Source organism: Colossoma macropomum, unplaced genomic scaffold (genome assembly GCF_904425465.1).
Source record: "Colossoma macropomum unplaced genomic scaffold, Colossoma_macropomum, whole genome shotgun sequence".
NCBI classification, from domain to species: domain Eukaryota; kingdom Metazoa; phylum Chordata; class Actinopteri; order Characiformes; family Serrasalmidae; genus Colossoma; species Colossoma macropomum.
This window is the reverse complement of record NW_023494799.1, coordinates 962,372-975,703: the sequence shown is the minus strand read 5'-3', so window position 1 is coordinate 975,703 and position 13,332 is coordinate 962,372. Positions and strand designations below refer to the sequence as shown.

General features: G+C 38.7%; 1 protein-coding gene across 6 annotated transcripts in view; it reads right to left on the bottom strand.

Moving 5' to 3' along the window:
* The window catches only part of LOC118818751 (ephrin type-B receptor 3-like), a 79,030-nt gene extending 68,641 nt beyond the window's left edge, over positions 1-10,389 (bottom strand). For all 6 annotated transcript variants that reach the window (XM_036586126.1, XM_036586128.1, XM_036586130.1 and 3 more), the window contains exon 1: positions 9,773-10,389. In XM_036586126.1, coding sequence (XP_036442019.1) covers positions 9,773-9,830 — 58 coding nt within the window. In that variant the 5' untranslated portion in view covers positions 9,831-10,389. The remainder of the gene's footprint in view (positions 1-9,772) is intronic.
* Between the last annotated feature and the right edge of the window lie 2,943 nt (positions 10,390-13,332).

Here is a 13,332-nt window from a genome sequence, read left to right as displayed (position 1 = left end):
CGCCGCTAGCGCGTGTGTGTGGGTTCCTCTGAGTGTTTGAAGTGTAGATTAGGAGCAGGTGGAGGTGTTTTATGGCTGGAGAGGCCCAGTCTGACTTAAAAACGGGAATTTAGTAGCCATTACGACCCCCCCACCGTTTCCCGTTCACACATGGCTAGGCCGCTAATCAGAGTGGACGTTAGCACCTAGCGCTGTGGCTTTAGCCCTTTCCTCTGGGGCCGCACACGCTCATTTGCTCGATTGAGGTTGAAAAGTAGCAAAAGGTCCTGGCAGCCATTAAAGTGTTACCCCAAAAGACCAGCTGTGCCCTCGTCCTGTTTCAGGCGGCGAGTTTTGAAGCGCTAGTTTGGCTAAAAACAAGTTTTTCTCCAGCAGATGTAGCCAAGACGTGTTTGGTGTCCGATTTTAAGACAAAATTCATCCTTAAGTACTGTTTTGAGCTGTCGTCCATATACTTTTGGGTCCTGGTAGTAGTTTTATGGATGTTTACATTTTAAGCATAACACAGTATCTTATGTAAAATTCATGCAAAATGTGCCTGGCTATTATTGTATACTCTAATATGAAGCATGCTATTATGGCTGAAGTTTTATTATGTGCCACAACTTTAATTTCAATTTTCAGATGCATAAAAAGATTTGAGCTCTGCTAAAAACTACAGCTTTTACATTGAAATTGCACTGGGTGAATATTAAATAAAACAAATGTAAGTAAATACTGCGCTGATCCAACTTTTACGCCATTTTATCTATATACATTTCGTATATAAACATACATAAACACTGGTATGTCTTTAACACAACACTGGCTGAATGAATAAGCTGTTTTTCCAAGCCAAACAAAACACTTTCAGTGTAAACATAAACAAAACGTTTGGACAAAATGTGCAAGAATTGTAATTTAGGAGTTTCTGGATTCAAAGCAAAATAAACATCTTTTCGTCTTCAGTATAAACGTGTTTACTGTGATAACTAATGCGTTCAGAGGGAGCAATTTCATATTCAGGGTAAATTCAAATGCATTGGAGATGCATTCACTGCTTAAACAACATTAAAGATATTTTCACTGACAGCCAAAGCAGGGCTGCATTATTTCACATTAAAATCACAATTTGAAATTGTGTAAAAAGTGTGTGAACTGACAGGCACAGCCTGAATAAGTGAGCTGGGCAATACGACAATATTGATAGTTATTGTGATAAATTAAGCCTTTCTGTCGTTTATATGATCATCAGCTGCATGTTTGATTAAAAAGGAGCACAGTTGGTCCTGTTTGACTGGATTTTGGAATGACTGTATTTACAGTTTTTGACTGTATTTTTAAACATTGTTCTACTTTACTGATTCCAAATGTCCAAATTTTAGACAAAATAAATATTGTGACTTATTGTGTATCTTGATATAACATTTTGTGAGGATGCGTGTATGTGATATGTGATATGTGATATGTGTAGAAGAGCCCTTTTTGGTGCTGCACAGAACCATTTTCTTTACTAAAGAACCCTTGAAGAACCATCTTTTTAAGGATGTAGAACCATTTTATGCTTAAATGGTTCTCTGCATGGTAAAATGCTTCTTCAGTTTGATGATAAATGTGTTGTATGTGGTTCTATACAGAACCTTTTTGAAAGTGGTTCAATGTAGCACCAAAAAAGGTTCTGCTTTTGTTATTATTAACACTTTTTGGTTCCATATAGAAAGTGACTGTTCTAACAGAGCGGTATCAGAGTTCGGTTCCTGCTAACAGAGCGGTATCAGAGTTGGGTTCCTGCTCTGATCTGAGTGTTCTAGCAGAGCGGTATCAGAGTTGGGTTCCTGCTCTGATCTGAGTGTTCTAGCAGAGCGGTATCAGAGTTGGGTTCCCGCTCTGATCTAAGTGTTCTAACAGAGCGGTATCAGAGTTGGGTTCCTGCTCTGATCTGAGTGTTCTAGCAGAGCGGTATCAGAGTTGGGTTCCCGCTCTGATCTAAGTGTTCTAACAGAGCGGTATCAGAGTTGGGTTCCTGCTCTGATCTGAGTGTTCTAGCAGAGCGGTATCAGAGTTGGGTTCCTGCTCTGATCTGAGTGTTCTAGCAGAGCGGTATCAGAGTTGGGTTCCCGCTCTGATCTAAGTGTTCTAACAGAGCGGTATCAGAGTTGGGTTCCTGCTCTGATCTGAGTGTTCTAGCAGAGCGGTATCAGAGTTGGGTTCCCGCTCTGATCTAAGTGTTCTAACAGAGCGGTATCAGAGTTGGGTTCCTGCTCTGATCTGAGTGTTCTAGCAGAGCGGTATCAGAGTTGGGTTCCTGCTCTGATCTGAGTGTTCTAGCAGAGCGGTATCAGAGTTGGGTTCCTGCTCTGATGTGAGTGTTCTAACAGAGCAGTATCAGAGTTGGGTTCCCGCTCTGAAGCTGTATCTGCAGCTCGTAAAGTGGAGCGGTTCTGCGCGGCGATGTAAGCTCTGAGGAACGCTCTTAAAAACCTGTTAGTCATCTGGCAGAAACATGGCAGGCCCCCCCCCCACACACAACCCCCCCACCCCCCCACCCCAACAGCCCCGGGGGCTCTGAGGTCTGAGAGTTTGTGTTTACGTGTGTTAGTGCATGTATGTGCTGAGCTGTGGGGGGGCAGACACACACATCACTGTCTGAGAGCAGATTTACACTAACGCATGTACCTCAGCAGATATTCATAAAAACTATAATGAATTAGAATAACGCCATCAACCCTCGCCATAAATCAGCTCTTACAATAATACACACGTTTGCCCACAACAAGATTAATCATCAGAATAATTGCTATTTTGCTCAACTGCTGATATAATCGATTGTGATGTAGCCAATAAATCAAATCTCAAAACTGCAAATTAAAAAAAAAAAAAGTTCACCCAGAAACTAATACAGCCTGTCACAGTATGACTGACTGATTTATTTATTTATTATTTAGTTAGTTATTCGGTTATTCATTTACTTATTTATTTAGTGTACAGTCAGCTTTCTTTGCCATTTATATGTAGCTCTCAATGGGACAAAGACAAACTCGCTCTCTCTCTCTCTGCTTTGCACCCTACACCCCCCCCGCCACACACACACACACACACACACACCGCGTTCTGCTCTGGTGGGCCTTTTTTTTTTTCCTCTCACTCGGCCAGATTCGGCCCATCAACATCTCCTCGGACACTTATTTCTAAAACGTAATCATTTTAAAATGATGTATATCATCACTGTGCAGAGAAAAACAAGCATCTCCAAAGTCCCAACTTTACAGCAGAGCTCAAAAACACGCTTTACTTTCACTGTAAGTTACTGTGAAGACATTTCATTCCAGGCACTTTTAGAGCATTTCTATTGGTCCAACCTTCATGACATTTTCACACAATGTAAACGACAGCTGGTGTGTTTAAATCATGTGGAAAAGTAAAAATTGAAAAAAAAAAAAATAGAAAAAAATGAGATGCATGTTCTCACATCTCCATTTAGACATTTCTCAGTTTTTGACATATTTTGAAAACACCTGTTGCCCTTTACACTGTGTGTAAATCTCATGATGAATGGACTAAAAGAAACGACCCAAAACGACTTGGGAAACAGTCGGGGTCCACTGACTTACATTACAAATAAAGTTTTCTTCCAACAACAGCGATAAATATACACAAACACATATGTTATATTAGTTATATAAGTTATATAATTAAAACATTTTCAAGCACATTCAAGCAAATATCCAGGAACATTTACTGTGTTAAGATCTTTGTAAAAAAGGTCTCATTCCCTCTTAATCATGTTCAGATAAATTATTATTATTGTTATTATTATTATTATTATTATTATTATTACTGCTCCTATGGATTTGACTGACTGTGCTGGCGGAGTCCGTGCAGCTCGAGTGCTCGCTGTCTTTAGAGATTAAACCTAAAGTGGGACACACCACCAAATACTGAATTCTCAAATTCATGTTCATTTTTTTTAAATCTATTTTTCACTCAAATTGTTATGCTAATATTTTGTAACGTATTGACCTTGAAAAGAATTCAAAATAAGAGCATGTTCACTGTGTGTATACAATAAATAGAACTGAATTACAGCTCGGTTAATGTTTTATAGAATTTTGTTCTAGAGTAGCAGCTCTGCGCACATTTCATTCTAACATCTCTGTGCAGTGTTTAAATAGTGTAGTACACTGAGCTGAAGTGCTGCACCGTAAATACAATAAATAATCAATAAATAATCAGTAAATAATCAATAAAATAGCAGGAAGTGCTTTAGATCTGAAGTAGTACATTAATAGTGTATTTATAATGTAGATAGACTGTAAATAAATATGAAATTTGTGGTTTTGTTTATTTTTTCTGTTGACTGCTGAAGGAAGCTAATAATAATAATAATAATAATAATAATAAAAATAATGTAATTTTTTAACCTTTACTGGTTAAAATCATGACTCAAATACGTATTAATTAATACTATTTAATATCTTTTTAAATACCTAATACCACATACAGATTTCTATTTACTATTTTTATTATAATTTTTATGTTATATTTTTATTTTATTATCTCTTTTAAACCATCCCACTGCTCTAACATTATAATCTTACATTATAAATGTTGTATTATCCACTGTTTATATCTTTGTTTAAATATTATTACCACACTGGTTACAGGTTACTATTTCAGTGTGGTTAATGATGGAACTGAGCAGATTAAAATGAAGCTTAAACATCAGTCAATCAATCAATCAATCAATCAATAAGTGAATAAGCCAGCCGCAGTGAGAGCGCGAGATGCAGGCAGACACGCGAAAACAAGCCAGACACACCAGTTCAATCCGAACTTCCCCAGTAATGGAAACACCGCTGACCAGCTCACAGTAACGAGGGGAGGATTTTCCGTTCCACCTTAAAAGGTGAAATTCGAATAAGAAGCTGGAGAAAAAGACACAGAACAGCCTCTACTCTTCTGGCAGATGCTGGAACATTGCCATGAGGATTTGATTGCGTTCAGTCCGCACAAGCATTAGTGAGGCAGCCCTGTAAAAGAAGTTGGGAACTCTAAAATTTAAGGTAGCCTGACCTGCTTAAGTTAAAACAGCATTTTTACAGTGTATGAAGCAGCGTTCTGCTCTCGCTCTGCTCCGTAAATGTGACCAAGCTGCAAAAACAGCCCTGGTTTTAAATTCACTGTTTTTGTGACATCACAAGGTCCGCAGAGCAGCAGGCTGAGTGGTGCTACACTGTTTAATATGCGTGCGTTCAGGTCCAGGCTGTTTCTGCTTAATTGCCACTTTTTTTTTCCCCAGACTTCATTTCTCTCTGCAAGCAGATTTTTTTCCTTTTCAATTTCTTTTCCATTTCCATTTGAATTACTGCACAGTAAATAAGGAGTTTATGCACACTGGACAAAGATTTAAGGACTATGGCTGCAGACAGTGTGTGTGTGTGTGTGTGTGTGTGTGTGTGTGTGTGATGGGGGGGTGGTGGTGGAGGGCGCAAAATAAATCTAAAAGTGCATTTATTACTGCAGGTTACAGATATTTCACTGTTAAAAGCCCATCGACCATTAAAACTCTAACAGAATACAAGCTTATCCTTAGAAATCAACTGTATTTGATGCTTTATTACAGCATACAGAGCTTTATTACAACTTTACTGCAGTAGTCCCTTTATTTATTGCAGTATTACACCTTTATTGCACTATTCTGTGCTTTATAACACTACCTGTGCTGTAATACTCCATGCTTTCTGCTCATGTATCACACGTTTCAATCTTCATCATCATACACAGACTTCATCACTTCAGCGAATGAAGCTGATCAGCGATCAATTCAGTCAGAAAACATGATGCAGATCATCAGCAGCACTAAAGAGAAAAGATTAGGGCCGAACCCCAAACCTGGAGAGAATAACTGGCCATAAATTAAGTTATTTAATGTGATTTTAATACAGTTATCACTATTTCTCAAATCTGAAAGTGCCTGTATTACTGTAATTATTGACGATTCACTATTAAAAGTAAAAAAGCTCATCAATATGCTTATCAGAAGAAACTGAAACAGTATTTCATGACTTATTACATAAGTCTGTGCTTCATTTCAGTGTTTAATGTTTCATTACAGTGTTTTATGCTTTATAACACCATTTTATGCTTCAGTACAGTAATAGTAATATATGGTCTATTACACTGTTGCAAGAATTATTACACATTACAGTATTTTATGCTTTATTACAGTTGTTAATGTTTCATTATGGTGTTGTATGCTTTATAACCGCACTTCATGCTTTATAGCTGCATTTTACGTTTTACTACACTAATATTAATACATGCTTTATTACAGTGTTGTAAGAATTATTACAGTATTTTAAGCATTATTACACATTACAGTATTTTATGCTTTATAACAGCACTTTTTGTTTTACTACAGTAACGTATACTTTATTACTGCATTTTTTGCATTATTGCAGTTATTTATGCACTATTACATTATTACAGTATTTTTGTGCTATCAGTATTTGAGGTTTTATAACTTCAGTTTATGCTTTATTACAGTAATGTGTTTCATTGCAGTATTATAAGAATTATTACAGTACTTTGTTTATAATTACAGTTATTAATGTGCTATTATATTGTTTCATGCTTTATAATTGTATGTTTTGTTTTACTGTAGTAATATATGTGTTATTGTAGTATTTTATGAACTATTATATTATTACGGTATTTTATGTTTTATTACAGTGTTTAAAGTTTCATTACAGTGTTTCATGCTTTATAGCTGCATTAGTTGTTTTACAATAGTAATATCTGCTTTATTATAGTATTATAGTACTTTATGAATCATTGCACTATTACAGTATTTTATGGTTTATTACAGTATTTGAGGCTTTACAACACCAGTATATGCTTTACTACAGTATTATAAGCATTATTACAGTATTTTCAGCTTTATCATAGTATATCTGCTGTAACACACCACGATTTTTAATTATTTATTATTCATCATGTATCTTGGCTTCACTGAAGCAACTGGCTGAAAAGCAGATGCACAGAGTCGAGATCAGGAATGCATAAGTGAGGATTATGTAATGATTTTATCTGATTTAAGAGTCATTTTACTGCAGTTTAATCTGAGTTTGGGCTTATTAATACAGTAAAGGTGCTGCACACTCAGTGGAGGAGCTGAGCCGAGCCGTGCGGCGGCGCACAGCCTGAGCTCCAGCCTTGCTGAGGAGATGATAAATCACCGAGCAGAATTAAACGCTCAGCCTGAACCGCCTCAGCACGGCCATTTATAACAGCACCTCAACTTACGCTTTAATAAAAACATTACCCTTTAACTCACAGATTACACTTTAACTCTCAAACACCCCCCCAGCCCCCCAGCGCCGGTCCTCACTAACACTGTGCTCAGAGTGAAGAAAAGAAGGAGGAAGAAACGAGTGTGTTCTGTTCACATTCACCTCCACACTACAGCCGCAGTGAGGATCACCACTGAACTCGCACTCTTTCACACTATCTACACTTTACATCACAATGGCTGTGCTTTTCTACAGTATTTCTCACTTATTACAGCATTTTACACTTTATTAAAGTAGCTCATGCTGTAGTGCACGATTTATACTTTCAGTTTACACATTAAATAACAGCATTCACGCTACAGTATTTACTCCTCTTCACACTATTCATCCTTTTTTTAGTGTTTTTTATTTTTATTCGCACTGTCACAAACTTTTGCACACTCTGAGCTCCACTGATGACGTATCACTGTAAAGACTCATGCAGTTTTACCTTTACATCCACTCTTTATTACAGTATACTTGTACTATTTTACATTACAACATTATTTTAGGTGTGGCATTTCTGTTTTATTGGAGAACATAAGACATTTTGTCACAAAATAAAGCTGGAGATAAGGTGCACTACTGTTCTAACCCTAAACAACTGACTAAACAGAATTATCCCCATGTATCAGCTGATTAAATGGATGTTTAAGTATAAAATGTGCTAAGATGTGTATGTTCGCTCTGTACGTGTACTCGGTTTGTGTGTGAACTGAACAGACGTCATTGATTTCGCTCCGCGGTGGAGAAAGTGCGGCCTAAGAGTGAGATGAGCTCATTCAAATGATATTAAAATGCCTTAACGACACCTATTACACCACTAACTACCAAATACAGCACATTTCACTGTATATACGTGTGTGTGTGCATGTGTATATACATATATATATCTATATATATATATATATATATATATATATATATATTACAGAGCCGTGTCTTACACGCACTGTTTAAACTCTTGATCTCAGCATTGAGAGTGTTTTTGCTTCTAAAATCACCAGATATTATTATAATAAATGGAAATGAACACAAACACAGTCAAAAAGTAACAAGAATCTTATTTTTGGAAAAGTAGGAATCTTGTGAGCTGGCTAGAACTCTCGCTGCACACCGGCCATCACACGGATTTGTTCCATTCCATCTCCTGATTTAATTTATTTTAATTTGATTTAATTTAATGTAATGAAATATTGATTATCCAAACCAGATATTAGATCATTCCTGCTAATAATACTGGCCTTCCTCGAGGAGAGGGCAGGAAATGGATAAACGAACACACTGACACACATAAAATCACTATTTATTATATGAATATGACCATTTTAATTCTAATATTAGTGCTTTTCTAAGCAAAATAAACACTTACTGATGGAATAAACAGCCTTTACATATATTGAATGCATGTATATGTTACTATATTATACTTAAGCATATATAAAACACATTATTACTATTACTGTACTATCTATATACTACATTACTACAGGCGTATATATTGCAGTGATAATAAAGCTGCTGCTGAGAGTTGTTGTGCTGTAATGTGTTACTCATAAAGCACAAAATGAGTGAAAGAGCAGCGCCGTTCACTCTCACACACTCTCACACACTCTCACACTCACAGCACCCACTGCTGCACACTCGCCACTCAGCTCACAGCAAACAGGGACAATTACACGATAATAAAGCTTTCTGTGCGTGTGCCAGTTTATCCAGCACATTTACATCTATCACAGAATCATCTGTGTCTGTCTGGTTTGGGCTGATTTGTGTTTTTATGGGGACAATGGCATTTGGGTTTGCCCTATTAGATAACGATTTCGATCATTATCTATTAGAATAAACGCTCTATAAATGATAATAAACGCGCTATCCATTATAATAAACATTATTTCCATTGTATTAAACATTCCTTCCACTATGACACTCCTTCTCTTTTAACTGTGGTAATTATCATTATAATATTGATCCTAACAGTGTTTAATTCTAATAAAGAGTCCGGCTCAGTGTTGTTTAATTACTATGTACTCTGACTTCATTCCTGCAGATACACTCATGTTTAGTTCTAATCTCTGCTTGTGGCCTGAAAAAAGGCAGTGTGTTGATTTAAAAAACACCATTTTTTAATATAAAATCTATCACATCAGCCCGGTTAGTGGCGAAGGTGTAAGAACACAGAGACAGAGGAGAGCGGAGGGACAGGAGAGTGTGAGCGCTGACCCTCCTGCTCTGGTATCTTCACTCTAATCTGAATGTGGTGAAGCGGCTCCACCAACTCACAGTGACCTGCAGAGACGTCTGAGCTGAACCTGGCCGAGATTTTTGACGACTGCATAATTGTGTGTGTTATTAACTGAGCTCATCTCAGTGTCTGTAGCTGCTGGTGGTCATTGTGTGTCGATCTCAGTGTGAGTAGCCTGACCAGAGGAAGCTGAAATGAGAGCAGTCGCTCCTCTTACCTTCCACAGCGGTGCTGAGGGGCAGCAGGAGGCTGCAGAGGAGCAGAAAGTAATCCATACTGGGGTGCAGAGGAGGGCATGAAGGTGGAGGAGCTGTATGTGTGCGTTAGGGTGGGTGGGTGGGTGGGTAGGGTTTGGGGGTCCTAAAGGCTCTGCAGCTCCACGGGCTCCCCACGGCTCAGCCCCACCATCCACGAGAAGACGAAGGAGAAGTGAGGGGAGGTGATGAGGAAAATTCGGAGAGGAAGTTTTGGGGTAAAATCCAAGCTTTCAGAGCAAAGACAAATCCTGGTGGTCTCCTAAAAGCTCACACGGCCCCCGGTGGTCCCTCCTGGACCCTGGGCTCGTCCTGTGGCTCCGCTGCGTCTCCGTGCGTCTCTCTCTCTTTTTCCCGTCCAGTTGCGCAAAGCGCGTCTTTAGCGCTGCGTCTGCGACTCTCCGGCCACCGGCATCGCCGCAAAACGCGCATATAGTCCACTGAGGAAAGCAGCCTCTCTCACTCACTCTCTCACTCTCTCACTCTCTCTCAGCCTGCCTCCGCTCGCGCCCGTGTTCCCCCCGTTCTCGCGCCTGTATTCCGCTCCGCTCCCTGATCCTGATCCTGCCGCTGCTCTCCGCGCGCGCCGAGTGAGCGAGTGAGGCTCTTGCTGCTGCTGCGCGAGAGAGAGAGAGAGAGAGAGAAAGGAGGGCGCAGAGAGACAGAGCGAGAGAGAGAGAGGAGGAGTCCAACCTCCCCTCCTCCAGCTTCCAGCTTCCCTTTTCCCACAGGCCTACAGCGCCCCCCTGCGGACACGCGCGCTTAACCCTGCGTGCAGTGACCCTTCGCACGCGAGATGATCGATTGAAATGAAAGACTCGATCAAGACATGAGTCTTAAGTTGGAGTCTTTTTGGGGGGGCTATGAAATAGGGGCTAAAAACGTGGAGCACGCGCGGCTAAACTCGCCACAGAGCTCTCTCTCGCGCGCGCGTGTGTGTGTGCTGATGGGTGGGTTCCCTGCAAAAAACTACTAAAAACTACCAGAAACTACTGAAAACTCTCTGCTCTCCACACCGATTAGGATCAGGAGTATCGATCAGCCCTGCTGATCAGCTGATTGATTATAAGAGCCGTGCTGCTCTCCCCTTGGCTGCTCCGCGCGCCGGGTTTGAGCTGGAAGTGAAGCTGAGATCTGAGCGAGCGGAACGGAGGAGCTGCCGCGCGCGCTCGGACAGGAAGCTGCTGCAGTTGAGCGTTTTAGTGTTTCAGCCTCGTTTGGGCCGCTGAGGAGCTCCGAGCTCAAACCCATACTGAGGTGTTTGTCCAGTGACGGGCAGCTCTGAGCTGCAACTGACCCTCAAACACACCGCTGAGGGCTGTGTTCTCTGTTTGAGGTGGGGTTTACAGTCCGGACACGGTCTGCGGTTAAACTGGACAACAGTACGCATTATTATCACTGCCGTCATCAGTGTTAGCAGTAATAACACATTAATAATAATAATACAGAAGCGTTCTGTTTTCTGACTGGTCTCCTCGCGGGGATATTAAATGTTAATAATTTTTCAGAATCATATTTGACCTTTGAGTTCACTGGTTCTGATTTCATTAAAGACAGTGAATCAGGCTGAGTGCGGGGTGTTCACTGGCTGTAGCTGTGTGTTTCTGAATATAGAGTGATATTTATATAACGTAAATATTTGTTCATAGTATTTGAGTAGTGTATATATTTGTATATTGTGTTTATTTTATAGTGACTCGCTGCAATATGTAGTTTATATTTACTTATGTATTTGTATATAGTATATATGTGATATTTCTGTAGCGTGTATATTTGCATGTAGTATATATTTGTATATAGTGTAAATTCACATGTAGTATATATGTCTATATAGTATTTATATAATATATATTTCTGGATTTCTGTAGTCAAAATGTGTAAAAAAATAAAAATGACAAAAACAGACATAAGGTTAGTGCATGACAGCAGTATAGTATATATTTGTATGTAGTATTTTTTAGAGTGTATATTTATATAGAGTTTAACTGTATATATATTTCTATAGAGTATATATTTCTATAAAGTGTATATAGTATCTGTACAGAGTGTATATTTATACAGGGTGTTTATCTGCATATATTTCTGTACAGTGTAACTTTATATAGAGTATATATTTGTACAAAGTATGTATTATATGTATTTGTGTATAGTATTTGTACAGAGTATATATTTAATATTTATATACAGGGTACATTTGTACATTTTTAATGAAGTATATATTTGTATATAGTATTTATATAACATATTTATACAGAATACATATTTAAATACAGCGTATATTTATATATAGAAAACATTTGTACATATTTTTATGAAGTATATATTTGTAAATATTATTTGTATATATTATACAGAATACATATTTAAAGGTAGTGTATATTTAAGTAGAGGATGTATTTGTGTATAGTGTATTATGGTATGTAGTGTATTTGTATAGAGTAGGTATTTATATTTTTATATATATTTTGGTGCATTTTTCTGTTTTTTTGTGGAGGTCAAAGGTGAAAAGGAAAAGAAGGCACTTCAGCCAAATAACCAACACACTAAAAAGGCCAAAACTTAAAAATAGTGTAGCTCTGACTTGAAAACTAAAACACTCACATCAACCAGGTTTACACTCGTTATGCCGTGAATGTGGTTCTGCTATGCTGGACTGAACGTGATGTGATTAAAGCTCATACAGAGGTTCATTTTTTGGGCGTATTAATTGTTATTCAGCTGTAATCCTGGTGTTCAGTCAGCATGCTGGAGTGTACTCAGCTCCAGCTCTCTGTGATTCTCGGTTGTGTTGCTTTTCAGCTTCTCCTTTGCTCTTTAACACACTCAGTGCTCCATAACAGAGCGCAGCATTGACAACAGTGCAGCAGAACCCGTCAGACAGCAGCCGCGGTTCTCACAGTGATCACTCACGTGGTCAGTACAGCACAGCCGAGGAGGCAGAGAACTCCCGCAGGGCTGAGTTCCTCTACAGAACCGCAGTGGAACTCCAGCCTCCATCAGCAGGTCTGAGCGGTTCTGTTCTTCTCTATTCGGATGAGTTTAGTCTAAAATAAACGCTGAAGCTCTGCAGTGAGAGGAGTGACCAGCACAGCAGAACCGAACTACACCCAGAACAGAGAATCAGGAACTAAACATTAATGACTTAAATGGACCTAAGGAAACAGCAGCCGCTGACAAATATCTCTGAAGCCCTTCTGGATTTTAGGCCAAAGCTTATCAACTTAATATACTTCAATACCAGTGAAAGTATCAGCATTTGAAAAAACTCAGTACAAATCTAACAAAGAGTTACTTTAACTTAGTGAATGAATCAAAGAGTTACTAAACAACTGACCAGTCATATATATGTATACATGCCCTTTTCACTGTGTGATGAATGGATCAAAAGAAATGGCCCAAAATTACATCAAACAAAATCTGGTTCCACTGACTTACATTAAAAGTACAGTAAAATTTTTTTCCTACTTCTGTAAAGTTTCATTTTGGAGATATGAGGTTTTGACAGCTGCGATATATATATATA